Below are 15,912 nucleotides of genomic sequence, written 5' to 3'. Positions count from 1 at the left end.
TCTCCACCAGCAGCCGGCGCCATTACTACACACCATGTTGTGGTCACAGCAGTCTGCTGTGTTTTTCCTCCTCCTGGGTTTGCCACTCCCCCTGTCGGTCTCACTTCACACCTGGCCGTCATCTGCAATCATGCTCACCTGGTCGTCATCTCCAATCAACTCCCCTTCATAAACCCTTGGATTCCCTGCTGTCGGTGCCAGATCGTACTTCGCTCTACAGTGGTAATGATACGTACCCGGCTCCAGTTTACCTTGTTACCTTGTTACCTCGCTACCGAACTCTCGTCTCTTGTTGCCTTTGACCACAACCTAACTCTGTTTCCCTCTGCCTGCAGTTATCCGGATCACACACTCCAGCTCGCCTGCCTCACCCTCCCCCCGGTTTCCGCGTCCTCTACCTGCTCCTCCACCTCACTCAATAAACCCCCTTGCATCAATTCAACACCGTCTCTTGTCTGCTCTTGGGTTCAGAATCGTTATCATAACACACCACTGCCACTTTGGAAAAACAGAAGATCTCTAAGGTTGATAGCCAGTGTGAAAAGTCGGTAGTGCAGTTCAAAACTTGTTTTATCTCGGTAGTGTTGGCCTGGATAAACTTAGTTTTGTAGAATGCATTAAATGTTTAAAGCAGGTATGGATTGGGACTGAAAAACAGTGACTCTGACCCAGCCCAGCCCACAAAAATAAGTGCCGTGCAGGCGTGGAGTGCAATTCTAAGTACTGGAATGCACCAGTGACTCGAGTGCAAGGTGCACAGTTGTGGCTGTTTTCAAATGTTATGTAACCACTTTCAATAAAAACTAAAATAAACGACTCTGTAATTATCTGTGACTGAATATGGGTGATTCTAACAGTATCTGCTGATCACACCTACAATGCAAGCTCCTACACAAAGTCTGCATCCCCATCAGATTACTGTTCCATTTCTAAATAAAATGGGGATAACTAGCAGGATTACGATGTTATTGTTACTAAAAGGATCATATTACTTCTATGTAAGCTGTACTGTTCTGTAGGTTTATACTTTAAGTGTGATTCTATACACCTACTGCCTGAGTTTCTTCCCATTCATTTGTTCTTTTTTTATTCAGCAGGTGAACCTATATGTTCATAAAATAGTGTGTGAGTTTAACTGTGTGTATTAAACTAAAACAGAACATTTTCTGTCAGCTCAGATTTTTAGTTCTGCTTTTTCAAACGGCAGTATGTGCTCATGTGTTTCATTGTATAGGCTGCTGCCTGAATATGCTTAATAAAAGACATGTTTCCTATAAATAAAATCCATCAGCAGAGGAAACACTAAATATCTTGGTTTCCTCTTTTGTAAGGTCACATTGTTCTGTTCTATTACATAATATAGTAAAGTAAAAAACAGCACATTGATATTTATTTTCTCTTGAATTTATTATCATCATATTAAATACTGAGGTGATCCAAACGTAACGTGAAGTAATCGGGTAACATTACCTTTTTAAACATATTTACAGGTAGTCATTTTGACAAAATACATTTTTAAATTAACCTCCCCAACTTTTTTAATTATTCAATGTTATCAAAGATGTGCTTTTAGGTAAGAATCAAACGTTTGCATTTGTGCTGTCGCCTTTCAGTGTGCATCATAAAGGCACCCCAATAGGCTGATTCTCAGGTTCATATTTGGATTTACTGTCTCTACTGGGACATGTCTCCATGCTTTAATGTTCAAAGAGCTCTTTATTTTTCTCATACTGCCTGTGCTGCAGCACTTCTTTTCGTCTGAAACCAGAGCCCAGTCTATGATTGTGATTGGTCAACTGTTTAGAGATGTCCCGCCCCTTAGTATATCCCAACAATGTATTGGAGAACCAGCCAATAGAAACGGAAATGTTGTTACAAAGTGCTGTCACTGTTACGGAGGTAAACAAAGGAGTCCAATCAAGGCGTTTCAGGGATAAAAGCATAATAGGGCCCCATTAAATGATAATGTAAAATTAAAGAAAAATAATAATAATATATATATATATATATATACACATATTTATACACTGTCATGCTTTACAGCCTCCCTGCAAACACAGATGTCCAGTCCATCCCCTGCTTCAGATATTTCATTAAATAAGCCCAACTCTACTATGTGTCTCTGTGTCTGTATCCAACCGATCTTAAATTTCACCGAGAGGAGAATGCGGTAGCTAGGTAGCGAATGCATTTTCTAACAAGATACTTAACCTCAAGTTGCAACCCATGGCCTTCAGTGTAGGAATGTTTGAGTGGGTTATGAGTGGGCTACGTGTAAATATAAAGCGCCTTGGTTTGGTTGTAATGGCTGGATAAAACACTATATAAATTGGGTCCATTCAATGTCTGTAGTGTGTATGCATGTGCATTTCTAACTGAGAAATATATAACATAATACATACAATAGAAACAACAACAGCACCACTATGCAGTAGGTATATTTTCTTCTCTTATAATGGTACTCCTCTTGCAGATTCCTGTAGTTGACTTTCCATTCCTCCAGGCTCTGTTTATCCTCTTCATGTATTTGTTCCCAGGTGTCCTTCCTCTCCCTATTCCAGGACTCTTGATCTCTCTTGGTCTCTCTCCTAATCTGCTCCAGTTTCTTTGCAAACGTTTCACCTTGCTCTCTTTCTACCTTTCTCTCTAATGCGTCCAGTTTTCTTTTCAATTCCTGTTGATTATTTTCTTCTTGTTTCTTCCGTTTCCTTTCAACTTCCGCCTGCTCTTTCTGTCTCTTTTCACGCTCCTTGTTGATGCTTTGGTCCATCTCCTTCAGCTGTTTTTCCCTCAGCTTTCTCTCCTCCTCTTTGATTTTGCGTTCCAGTGTTTTCATATAATCTTCGTGTTTTTTCCGCAGGTTCTCACCCTTTCTCTTCATCTCTTCTTCTTTCTCTTTCAAAATCCTCTCCACTTGTTTTTCCGTGTATCCATTGGTGTAGCAGCAGCCACCATTTTCCTTCACCATGCTCTCGACCTTGGTCAGCAGCTCTCTGACTTGCGTACCCTTTGTGTCACCTTCGTCGAAGACCTGGCACCTGCCTCCACAGTCATTGATGAGTTTTTTGACAAAGCCACCAACATCGTCAGCATAACTCTTGGATAACTTATCTTGAAGTTCTTCTCCTCTGGTGAGTATAATGATGATGAAATCTTGAGAGTTCTTGCCAAAATATTTCTTAATCAGTTCCACTGAGCGTTTTTCCTGTTCTGTAAGGTTTCCAATCTGCAGCACCAGTAAGAACCCATGAGGTCCAGGAGCCAACATGCTGAGGCATTTTCGAAAGTCATCATCAGACCGAGTTGTGTCAAACAAGCTAGGTGTGTTGACCACAGCGACAGATCGTCCATGAATCTCTCCTGTCGCTTTCTGGCACATGGTGGTCAAAGACTTCTGGCTGGATGTGAAATGTTCTCTGCCCAAAATGATGTTTCCAATTGCACTCTTCGCACAGACAGCCTTCCCAATCAACACCATCCTGAGACGCTCTGTTTCGTCATCTTCTCCCATCTCACTTCTCTTTCTTAATTTAAGTCTTCTGTTAGCGGTATCCAGCTCCTCAACCTTCTTCATCTGAGCCTTAGTGAACATAGTCATCGTGAAGCACCTGGATCCTTTAACTCTTGTGTCTTCCACAGTATCCAACAGCTTTGGGATCTGCTGCTGGTCCTTGATGTTGAGAACAGCATATCTTTCTCCAAAGCTCTGACAGAGCTCCTGGATGTCCTTGTTTTCCTGTATAAAGTCAGCAACTGCTGGAGCTGTAGCATCTGACTCGATGAAAAGAATCATGGTGAAGTCGTTGACTCGAGAGCTGAACGTGTTCTGAATGGTCTCTAACTCTCCCTTGTCTTCATCAGTGAGGGGACCCACAGATAGGACCAGGACGAAGGCATGGACGCCCTCAGGATCACAGAGGGAGATGCACCTGAATGATTCCTCCATCACTTCCTGCTGAGGTTTTCCATACAAGGCAGGCAGCTGCACTAGGGAAACTCGGCGTCCACTCACCTCTCCCTGATGTTGAACACACTCTGATGAGTTGGAGGCTGAATGTAGCTCTGTCTGACCTAAAATGGCCTTGGCTGCTGAAGTCTTCCCTGCTCCGCTCCTTCCACAAAGAACCAGGTTTAAAGCTGCTTTGATGCGTCCACACTTTGTCATGATCAAACCTGCATCCTCATCATCAAATGCACTGCCTCCGTGGTGTCCAATGCTCTCCTTTGCAGTTTGACCCAAACGTGTTAAGAGCTCTGAATAGTCATGGTTCTGCCTCAAATATCTGTCTCCACACATTGCAAGCATGTCTTTTAAGGCTGGATGCTGCATCAAATCCATTAAACCTGAACTCTCCTCTCTGGGTGGTGCTATCAGAATCAGTGTATGATCAAAAGATTGATCACCGAAGAGTGTCAGGACTCTGCAATGCCTCCGTTTGTGATCCTCAGTGAACTCTTCAGGTTGTAGAAGCAGCAGGAACACATGAGGGTCAGGATCAGAGAGGCTCACATAGCCGTCCACATACTCTGTCAGTTTATTTTCAGAGATGTTGGCGTGCAGCAGATTTGGGGTGTTGATGACAACTATCTCTTTTCCTTTCATCTGCCTTCTGACTTTCAGACAGCGGTCCGGTTCTTCCTCAGTGTTGAACACAGTCTTTCCTACTATGTAGTTCCCCACTGAACTCCTCTCATACCAGCTGTTACCAAGCACAACGACCGTCAGCTCAGACACTGAAAAGAGAAAACTTGAATTAGAAAAATGACTCATAAAAATACCTAAAGAGAACATATAATGTTCAATATAAGGTTCACATTTGTAATTTGGGCCTCTACTGTGACATTTTTACATGCTTTAATGTTTCTTATACTGCCTGTGCTGCAGTTCCTCTTTTCACCCTCAGTCTGAAACAAGAGCAGTGTCTGCTCTGATTGGTTAGCTGGCTGGCCCTGTTGTCTGTCAGCCTCTTAGCCTATACCATACAATATGTTGGAGCGCTAGCCAATAGAAGCTTAAGTGTTACAAAGTGACTTCATCATGTTACAGAAGTAAACAAAGGAGTCCAATGGAGGCGTTTGAGGAAGGAGGATTTAATCCTCATGGTCGCAGACCATTTACATGCACACAACCTATGTACCGCACTACAGGAAAAGGGTTAGGAAAACCGAAACCGAAAAAAACGTCATGGGGCCTCTTTAAGGCAGCAGTGGCTCAGTCTGTAGGGACTTGGGCTTTGAACCGAAGGTTCGCCTGTTCACGTCCTGATCCTGAAAATACAGTGTGTGGGCTGGTAGCTGGAGAGGTGTAAGTTCACCTCCTGGGCCCTGCCAAGATGCCCTTGAGCAAGGCACTAACCCCCCATTTGCTCCCTGGCGCTGGTGAGACTGGCAGCTTTCACTCTGGCACTTCTCCAGATGCATGTGCATGTGTGCAACCTACAAAAACTGTATAGTGTGTCAAATTGTGTGTACTAAAAATGCATGTGCATGTGTGCACCTACCTGTGTGTGGTTAATGTATGTATGCATGTAAGTGAAAACTGAATTTCTCCCTAGGGGGATTAATAAAGGTTCATCTTCTAATTGGATTATTAGTAAATGTGTCAGCTGTTATCATCCTAAAACATGCAAATTTTTCACCCATAACCTACTACCTCTGTAGCTTTAGAAGTTATGATATAAAGGGAAAGTTGTGACTTCATGTCAACTCACTGTCAGGTGGCAGCCATCCATAGCTTTGGTTCCGCTTCATAGGTAGCAGACCATCTGACACTATAAGAACACAGAACATTCACATTTAACTTAAAGGTGTATGCCAGTATTTTATTGACTGTTTTCCATTATTGTGAATGAACCTTGATTAAAAAAGACTCAGTTCAGTTAAACTCACTGTCAGGTGGCAGCAATCCATAGCTGCTGCTCTGCTTCACAGGTGGCGGATCATCTGATCCTATAATAATACAGAACATTGATTAATTCACATGCTTTCTTTAATGTAAGGGATTATGCAGTGGTTTTATTAACTGCTTTCCAGTATTGTGAATTAACCTGCAGAGGCAAAAAGCTAAACTGAAATGATTTATTTTGTGTAACCCATCACAGTGAACTGCAGGTCCACATGATGGTACTATAGTAACAACGGTTATAATAATACATAGATACAAAAACATTAGACAAAGTGGAGAAGGTGCCTTTAAATGACTTTACGTGAGGGAACGAGTTTATTTTAAAGCAGACAACGGGATAAAGTCTAAACTCACCTGTTGCTGCTGTCTCCATAATGTCACTGTGCGGGAAACATCAGAGACGGATTCAACTGGACACCAACTGCTGGGTTTCAGAACATATGGAGAGTAGAGCATAAAACATCTGCTGCTGCTGCCCACTGTTACATCAGTTAACCTCCTAACACACATGCAAATAAGAAGACTGGGCAAAAAAAACGTAATTTGCTCCCCAACACTCCGATAAAAGGAAAGAAAACATTAACCAGCCAAAATTATAAATATATTACGTAAGAATTTTGCGTGAAAATGGCTTTGCAGGATTCTTCCTTTGCAATCTACGTTAAAACCAGATATTGTCCTTAAGAAGAACATTCACTGGTGCCATTTGTCTTTACCTTCCTGGCAGCACTTTCATTGAACTTAAGCTAATCATTAATCTTTATCACCGAGTATTTGGAAACATTTACTCTTTCAAATGGTGACATTGTTAACCTTGGAGAGTTGGACTTCTCCTTTGAAGCCATGTGTCGACATAACGTCTTTTTCTTGCAGAAAGGTGAAAAGCACAGGCAGATCTGTAACATTGAGCTTTAACTGCCCTGTGGCCCTCTTATCTAAAGAAGAGTCTATGATAATACCCTATTTAAAATATTTGTAATACTGTTGCAGCAAAAACTGTGCTGTAACTTGAACTAGAGTTGTCAAAATATGTTTTGTTTTAATGTGTTTTTAATTGTTTTTTAATTTTAAAAAATGTACTACGTTGTTGACACAAATTATTTGGAAAATAAATTTAAATTGTTTTTTTATTCTGGGTTTTTGTGCACTGAGTGGGAAATGTCTCCCCCCTCTCATAAAATAACTGGCCTCAGCATGGCCCCTCCAGTCAAATTAATCTTAACTGCAACTGTAAAAAAGCTTTCTTCCAGCATTTAATCAAAATAAACTCTCCCAACACATTTCTAAATGTTTCTACAACAACAATATCTTTACAAGGTTTCATCCGTATTGCATGACAGACTAGAAATCCCCTTATTTTTTTATTATTTTTGCTACTGTACATTTGTTTTACATTGGGTTTTTTTCCATGAACAAAAGCCAAAAGATACACTTTGAATGAAAGCTGCTGAATCTGTCAATCGTAGAACAGGGAAGATGATCTGCAGTTTGCGATAGCATACAACATTCACCAATATCTGTCTGGCCAATCTGCTTCCACTAACGGCTTACTTGGTCTTTGCTATGATGGTTTCTTTTTGACAGACACAGCCAAAAACATGCTTCACCGCCGATTTCTCTTTCTGAAAGGTTCCTCTTAGAACATGTGAACATACCTGAAGTCAATGCTGTTGTCATTGACGGTCTGCCGCAGGTTTCCGGACAGTTGCAGTTACAAGCTGTGATTGGTCCAAGGAAGACCAGGCCTGGGTAATGAACACATATAAAATAGTTTAAAACAGTTTGCAGTAAAAAATTTAAAAAAACATAAGGATGTGAGCAGAAATAAATAAGTGATCAGAAATAAATAAATAAAAACATTTACACCTAAGTCATGTAAAATTGAATTTCATCTTTCTAAAAGTTAATTTGTTGAATCAACTCTGAGGTTTTTGTCATACCTGTAGGTATACAGCATTATTGTCAACTGTTACTTTCACACCAGCACTACCAAGGAAAGGTTAGTGCACAACAAGGAAATACTCAACCACAAAAAATACGCTTTAGCTGACTCTATTCTACAATAACTCAGTGTATATTTCTATTTGTTTGGCTTTTATCTTTAGTCTGCTCACAAAACAATGTTACTGCATCATTTACCTATGAAAAAAAAGTCATATACAACCATACAATTATTGCTGACTCACTGAGAGCTGGGAGCAAAGAGAAGACTCACCATCACACTCACAAAAACAAAACAAAACACTTAAATCAGACAAGGTACAATTAACACGGTATACACATTTTAAACGGTGTAATGTTATTTTCTTTGTGGTTTCTGAACCTAAACTTATCTCAAGCTTGCTAACGTCATCTTTAGTATGTTTTACAGATGCAGAGCACATTGAGATAAACCACATACTTTTTTCATGTGAAATATTAACTTTGTATTCTTTCAAAGTTTAAAAAACCGACTGAATGAGAGAGAAACAACACGACAGATCTACACAGCAAAAATAACGAGTCTGCTTTCTCCTTTCGTGATATCTGAAATGGCGGCCCGCAGTTTCCCTTCCGCATTTTACATTAGGCTATAAACATTTGAAACAGTCGTGTGCGGTAATTCTATTAATTTCTGAGTTTGAGAGATAAAACAACCACTGAATAAAAACAGCACTACTCGGTTCTGAGCACAGAACATAATGTTTTGTGACTGATGGGAGTCTGTTCCTGTTTAATCAAACGCATAACAGCACGTAAAAGTGGCTACATAAAACTCATATTAGGCACGATGTTGCAATACATTTAACATACAGTAAAAGTACTATTGTTCCCACACAAAACTATTATTTCTGAATTATCAACTCTACTGATCCAGATGCAGTAATTTTACTTAAATGTCTGTTTTTTTCTAAGGTAACTTACCTCTCTAACTTCTTGCTGCGAAATTGTGGTCAGGTCATACCGAAAGTGAAAGTATAAGAATGCAAACGTTAATGTTGAAAAAAAAAGAAGAAAGTCTCCCAGGAGCCAAATATGTCTTTTTCAAGGCAGTGATTGAAAAACAATTCATATTCTTTATTTGAGTAAAGGTACAATCACCAGTCTGTAAAAGTATTCAATTTCAAGTAAAAGTACTGCATCGAGAATGGCCCTGAGTAAAACTTTTTGTAAGAGTATTTAAGTATGATTTGGAAAATGCACATCGAGCATTAAATACAATATATTTAGTTTTAGTTTTAGTAAAATATAATGTTGGATGGTTTAATCGATACCAAATAATCATATTTTAATGTTACTCCCTTTCATAACATGTACTCATTATTGTATTAAATCTGTTCATACAGTTAGTTAAATCAGTTCATATACAGTTAGTTACTCTCTGAGGTCATAGAGAGTGCAGAGAGTGATGTGGTACAACAGGATGTTGTATAACAAACCTCTGGAATATGTCAGAAGGCCTCCAGGGATGAGTAAGAAAAAGACCAACGTATAGATCACCTTATTTGGGTACACATTCTTATAGAACATCGCATTTGGTCACAAACACACACACAGATTTTCTCCTATAAATTGCATGCACACAGAGATTTCGGGGGGACTTCCACAATTGGCTCTGGGAACCTCGTATTGCCCGTGTTGGTGTATGATACTATGCTGTTGTAATAAACCTTATTATATACAAGCTGGTGTCTCCGGAGACTTCTTCATCATCTTCACAAACATCGCTACAAGATATACTTCAACAGCAAGTGAATCAACATCTATCAGACTGTCATGGACCAACAAAGGGAGCAGAGCAGGGTAGACACAAATACTAGACAGAAAAAATGAAAAGTACGTTTATTTACAGTAAGGTTAAATCCAGGCAGGGTAAGGTCAAATAAAACAGAACACTTTCTAGTGAGCTCCAAACAGAAAACCAGCAAATAAATACAAACCGAACTGATCTCAAGGACAAGACAAAGCTGGAAAAACACAATCAGTCGAATCAGAAACAAATCAGTCAATCACACAGGTGGGAAACGAGACACAGTGAGTAAAAACACTTTTCAAAAACCACAGGGGAGAAACACTTTTCAAAAAATAAAACAGGAAACACAAAGACACCCCATGATACCAAATTCAGGAAATCATTATTTTATACAAAATGAACACATGAAACGATAATGGCACTCTCAAAATGAAAAGGTATTCCGTAATGTTGATACTTTTCTGTTTCTTTTCAACTTCTTAACAGAAGATTTCATTAATTTTCTAAATTATAATTTGATATATTTGGTTTCATTGGTGCTCAACTGAGCTGGGATACTAAAGATGAATTGCACATACCTATTCTGTCCACCAGGCGGAGAACGTGTATTTTAAACTAAACAGAAAGGGGGCGACTCCCCATTCATAACACTGAGCTGTTCAGTGCTCTCTTAATGACTTCATTCAGTTTAGTGGGAAACTTATATCCTTCATATTCTCTTGGCTTTTGAAATGTACTAAAATGTCATTTTATAATGTGTTTCCATCTTAATTATTTTTAACGTTTTTTTTGTAAAGCACTTTGATTTGCCTTGTGTTAAAAACTACTGTATAAATACTTCTTTTTTTTTTTCACCTAGAGGTGTGAAATAATGGAACAGGAACAGCTGTAGCCTTGGATTTTAGGGTATTACAGCAAGCTTTTAACTGGCAAGTTACACATTAATATCATGACTGAGCTGACATGTGCTTTGAGTCACATGAGAGGAGAACGTCGGTCATAAACGTACGGAACGCCTCTACGCCCCGAAATAGCTTGGATATTGAAGTCATGGTGATCTTAAAAACATTTTAAACCCAATTAAGATTTGCATACCGAAAATGTCAATGATAAATGAGATAAATAAGTGCAGTTTAAACTTTTATGGACATATACTGAATATGTCAATCAGAGACTTCTATCTGCAAACAGACAGGACAAGAACAGATGCAATTTAAAACATTACCAATGGCCTTGTTCCAGCCAGTTGTACCACAAACAGGATTTCTGAAAACAAGATATTGGCCCTTGAACAACAAACTTGAATCCAGCCTTTTTTACTATAATCATATTAGTTGCACCTGCGCTTGGCAAGACAAATTCACAGCTGTATACAAGGCTACAAAAACATGAAGATTGATTAGGTACAACAACAAAAAAAGGAAGGGTTCAAGCTTTTAAGATGCCATGATGGAAAATAAATGTAACCATAGCAGGCAGGTAGTCATGTCAAGTCAAATTTAGTTATAAAAGGAATTCTTTGACATTTGTGACTTTCCAAGAGTTAAATGATTAAACATTAAGTCTAACAGATTTCAGATGTTCGCTTAGCTCAAAGACTGGAAATAAGGGGTAACAGTCAGGAGTAAACCGCTAAGTTTGAATAATTAAGCCTAAACGTAATTTGCCAAAAATCCACAGTGTAAGGTAACAGCTACCCCGGGTCTGTGTGGTGGCTAAATAATCTGCATAACCACACTTGTAAGGGCCAATATTTGACATTTTCTTGCAGCCCACCTGTAAAACTGAAGCTTGCCAAATTTAGTTTTTTACAATTCCTAAAACAGAATTTTGAAAAGAGGGCTAATTTTGTCAAAAACACAATTCACACAGCCAAACACCGGAACTGTTTTTTACTTTAAAAGAAAACTGTAATTTGGTCCACACATGGTTCATACTTTCCTTTTCTTTGCATTTCTTTTCATTAAGCTTATGCTTTATCCAAAGAGTCTTAATCTTACAAATTCGAATGAGCATGGAAATCCTTCAAGTACATTACTTACTGTACTTACTTACCCCTCTTCGTCCCCTATGGGACATAAGGCTTCAATGAGCTCTTTCCATTGCATTCGGTCCCTGGCAGCATGTTGGGCCTCTCCCCACGACAGGTTCATCTGTTCCAGGTCTTGTGTCACAGTTCTGCGCCAGGTGGTTCTGGGCCTCCCAGGTTTTCTTTTACCTGGTGGTGTCCATCTTAAGGCCACTTTTGTAATGTGGTCCTGCTCCATCCTCAACGCATGTCCCGGCCATCTCAGTCGTCTGTGCATAATCTCCTTGGTGATGCTCCTGCTTCTTGTTTTTTTGTACAGTTCATTATTGGAGATCTTATTAGACCAAAAGATCTGGCATAGTCATCGGAGGCATCCATTATGGAAACACTTCCATTCTCCTCATGTCTGTTTGGACAACTCGCCAGCTCTCAGAACCGTACAGCAGAATAGACTTTACATTGCTGTTATAGAGGAGCATCTTCGTTTTAAGGCTGTATTGTTTTGATCTCCAGATGGGAGAAGCCTTGCTTTGATGTCTTTTGATGCCCCGTTGTCCTTACTGATAATCTTCCACAAACTCAAGTGGTTTCTCATTAACATGGATGCTGTGGGGATGGAATTGACACACATCACTTGTGTTTTGGAGGTGTTGATACTGAGCCCAACTTGTCTGGCAAAGTTATTCAGCCTTCAAGTACATTAGCTTCCTATAACCCAAATCTTTTGGTCTGTTGATAAGAAATGTCAATGTTTGAATGAATAAAACATTCCTTTTATTAATTCTAGGTTTGAATTTTTGCAAATCTTGTAATTACAAAATACATTGACCGAACACAAACCAGTAAGTGTAAGCTGATGGAAATATTTTTCTCTCTCCCCACATTTTGCACTGCAATCAGAACAGAACGGAAATATAAATGGAATTAAGCGCATAAAAGCAGCCAAACCGTAAGGTTGAGCAAAAAAAAACTGGCAAACTCACTTGATGCTTTTCATAGTGTTTACGCCTGAGTTGTGAGAGAACAATTACTGTAAGCAGCTGAGTCATTTCAGCTCGCTTCATCAACTGGTTTGTACAGTATAAGAAAATTTTGAAAGTAAATTTCTTTTTGTATAAGTTATGCTTAATCATAAGAGAAGTCTTCTCTTTCATAAAGGGCACATGTAGAAGAAGAGGTGAAAGAAGTACTGACATATTTTACTTAAGTAAAAGCAGTATTACTACAGTGTAGATATAATTTTACTTTAGTAAAATTACAATAGTATTAGCATTAAAACAATTATATATATATATTTATGTAAGTACCAAAACTAAAATTACCAAATGTGCAAAATAGCCATTCTCCTAAAAATATATATCACTGGATTGTAATTTTGGATCCATTAATGTTACTGCTGTGTATTCATTTCATTTTTGTATTAATCATATGAACCTATGATCAATCATGTCAAATAAATGTAATAATAAACAATTATTGGCCTCCAAATTGTAGTGGCGCGAAGTTGTAAGTAGCAGAAACGGGAAACACTCATGTACTCAAGCAGGGTTAGGGTCAGGGTTAGGGCAAGGGTTAATATAGTGTGAGGCTGAACATGTGCTTATGGTTGCAGATCTACTATATCGGCTATAGTCGCAGTAGAATTCGAGGATGAAACCCTCTTTATTGGTCACATACATGCACACAGCAGAGCGCACACAGTGAATTTTGTCCTCTGCATTTAACCCATCCTAGTACTAGGAGCAGTGGGCAGCTATTGTGCAGCGCCCGGGGAGCAATGGGGAGGGGAAGATTGGAGGTGTCCGGAGCCTTGCTCAAGGGCACCACAGCAGGGCCTAGGAGGTGAACTGGGACCTCTCCAAGTAGCAGTCCACCTTCCATATTTTCAAGTCTGTTCAGGGACTTGAACCGGCGACCCTACGATTCCCAGTCCAAGCCCCTACTGACTGAGCCACTGCTGCTATCAACCCTCTTGTCTAACTCCAGAAGCCACACCAGAAAGGAAAGCAAATAGAGTGTGTTTCCCAAAAAGTCCAACTAGTCCTTTAAATTCAAGCAGCTTGTTTTAGAGAAACATTTTCAGGTGTATTACTGAAAGAGAAAATTCAGCAGGCTTGTGTCACTGAACGTCTCGTTGAGAAGAGGCAGCGTTCGTTGTGGCCTATCTAAGAGGCTCAGCGTAATGTGTGGATGACGCTATCCTTACAATCACAGAAACCCCATTATCACTACACACTGACATCACTCGGCCTTCCACAGCAGCAACGCGACACCCCTCCACGGCTCCCCCCCCCCCACTCGTCTAAAGCAGCACAGTCATTGTGTTCTCAGGTCAGCCCATTGTCTGTGTGGGGGAACGGCGGACAATGTAGCCAATCTCTGTCCAAACCATGATCCAACACTGCTATTGTGATCCGTCTTTTCCCCCAGTTAACCAGTCAAGATGGTGTCCCCGTCTGATGAGAGGAGAAGGGGGGTGGGGGGGTCCTCTGTCCTGCCTGGCACTGGGGGAAAGAGGGCAAAGATTATCTGTCTGTGACGCTAGTACAGTCACTGGTGAGCGTAAGAAGACATGTGGAAGGGTACATTCAGTACAACAAGTCTGAATGTCAACACCATCATCACCTCTCTCCACAGAGTGAGTATTACATAGTGAAGGTCAAGGCTGAGGGTTGTTATTGTCCGGATAAGTCTTCCATCTACTCTGAGAAGAAAGTCATCCCTAAGAGGAACTTGGTAAAATGGAATGTATCACCTCACCATTGGTTAATTTTCCTTGAAGCTGGATTATTTCTTCATGAAAATCATCTTTTTTACAGCAAGAACGACAAGTAACCTAAGGAACTTCTGTAGGTTGCATGATGGGAGGCAGATGGATGGACAGCAGGAGATGACACTCATCTAACACCAAGTGGGTCTCCACAGAAGCCAGCAAACTGTTTTATTAGACAAGGTGTCATGTTCTTCTTAGAGCTTGAACTCCTCCATACCTAACATGCAGACCTTCTACCAGCCCCGCCACATCATCCGTCACCCCCCAGCTCTTTACCTGGACCCTACGCTGATGCAGCGGCGTGTCCTGGAAGATCAAGTGGAGCTGTGGTGGTTCAGAGAGCCCCGCCGATCATTACTGTGCTACCTTGCATCCGTGGCCCTTATAATGGGGCTGGGACTTGGTGGTGTTGGCCTCCTCTCTACCACCACCAGCCTGTCCGGTGAATGGCGCCTCTGGGTGGGCACTACCCTCTGCCTCCTGGCTCTGGCTGTTCTTCTCAAGCTTCTTCTCAGTTCTGCAATCCAGGACATGAACTGTGTGCACAGCTGGCGTCGGATCGACCAGCTGAAGAGCGGAGGGAGGGCGGACCCCGCGCTGATTTTGGCTGTGGGGATGGCAGTGATGATTTGTGGGACGGTGCTTCTCTGCATGGCAACAATCGGCACCCAAAGTCACGATAACAAGGAGATGTTTGTGTCCAGTTTGGTGCTGATGGCTGCCGGGGCAGGCATGGTTCTAGCTGTAGTCACCTACAACATGGTGTTATACTTTGAAAGAAGAAGGGATCAGAGAAGGAGGATCAGGATGAGGATGAACAGAGCGAGAACGCTGGGGAGTCGAACTGTTAGGGTGTTCAGCGTCTCAGGAGCACAGATGGGCCCAGCCAGGAGAGAGACTTCCTCTAGCAGGACCAGCCTTATCTGAACGACTAATGGGCAAAATCACTGAGAAAAAAAACTGATTTAGTATCTTTGAAAGGTTGGTCCAGCGGGCTTAATATATAAAGAAATGCATTAAGATTATTTGGCAGTCTTTTCTCATTGGCATGTAAAGTTGTACTGTCGATCATTAAAAGATGACCTAGAACATTGATTACATGAGTACTTTCAGTGGAAAATAAGTAAGGTGTCTTTGATTCTCTGTATGTTGTTCTACAATTGACTCAAAGAACATTTTTGTTGTTTTGTGTTGTTACTATATTCTCAACTGTTTCTTATTGTATAAGATGTATACAGTTTTTCTCTGAAGATTATTACAGCATAATGTGAAAATATTACTTTAAATCTTAATATTGGAAGTATTGTAGGAATTGACTCCGAAATATGGCGCCTAATCGATCCAAAAAAGTCTGGCTTGGGGTTATTTTTTAAAGGGTATACCGGCCAACTGAAAATGCACAGTAGTGGTTCTCTTGCTGGCCCCGCCCCCCGTGTTCAACCCCCTGGCATTGTGATGACGTTTAGGCTGCT

The 15,912-nt window shown here is 40.5% G+C and overlaps 2 protein-coding genes across 3 annotated transcripts; one reads left to right on the top strand and one right to left on the bottom strand.

Moving 5' to 3' along the window:
• Positions 1–1,388: 1,388 nt before the first annotated feature.
• LOC134866139 (GTPase IMAP family member 8-like) lies at positions 1,389–8,852 on the bottom strand. 2 transcript variants are annotated; one of them, XM_063886125.1, is made up of 6 exons: positions 8,810–8,852; positions 7,561–7,650; positions 6,260–6,329; positions 5,890–5,949; positions 5,712–5,771; positions 1,389–4,734 (listed from the first exon to the last, which is right to left on the bottom strand). In XM_063886125.1, exons 3-6 carry the CDS (start codon positions 6,276–6,278, stop codon positions 2,372–2,374), a joined length of 2,502 nt encoding a protein of 833 aa, XP_063742195.1. In that variant the 5' UTR covers positions 6,279–6,329; positions 7,561–7,650; positions 8,810–8,852; the 3' UTR covers positions 1,389–2,371. The 2 variants fall into 2 exon arrangements, with proteins under 2 accessions (XP_063742195.1, XP_063742196.1); XM_063886126.1 differs by having other exon boundaries at positions 6,260–6,326; positions 8,810–8,839.
• A 5,407-nt stretch (positions 8,853–14,259) lies between these two features.
• On the top strand, positions 14,260–15,660 carry tmem125b (transmembrane protein 125b). The gene has a single exon (XM_063886736.1). The coding sequence runs from the start codon at positions 14,663–14,665 to the stop codon at positions 15,365–15,367; it is 705 nt and encodes a 234-aa protein (XP_063742806.1). The 5' UTR covers positions 14,260–14,662; the 3' UTR covers positions 15,368–15,660.
• The last annotated feature ends 252 nt before the right edge of the window (positions 15,661–15,912 follow it).

This window comes from Eleginops maclovinus, chromosome 6 (assembly GCF_036324505.1).
Source record: "Eleginops maclovinus isolate JMC-PN-2008 ecotype Puerto Natales chromosome 6, JC_Emac_rtc_rv5, whole genome shotgun sequence".
NCBI lineage: Eukaryota > Metazoa > Chordata > Actinopteri > Perciformes > Eleginopidae > Eleginops > Eleginops maclovinus.
The sequence above is the reverse complement of the archived record's forward strand: the minus strand, read 5'-3'. Positions and strand labels throughout refer to the sequence as shown.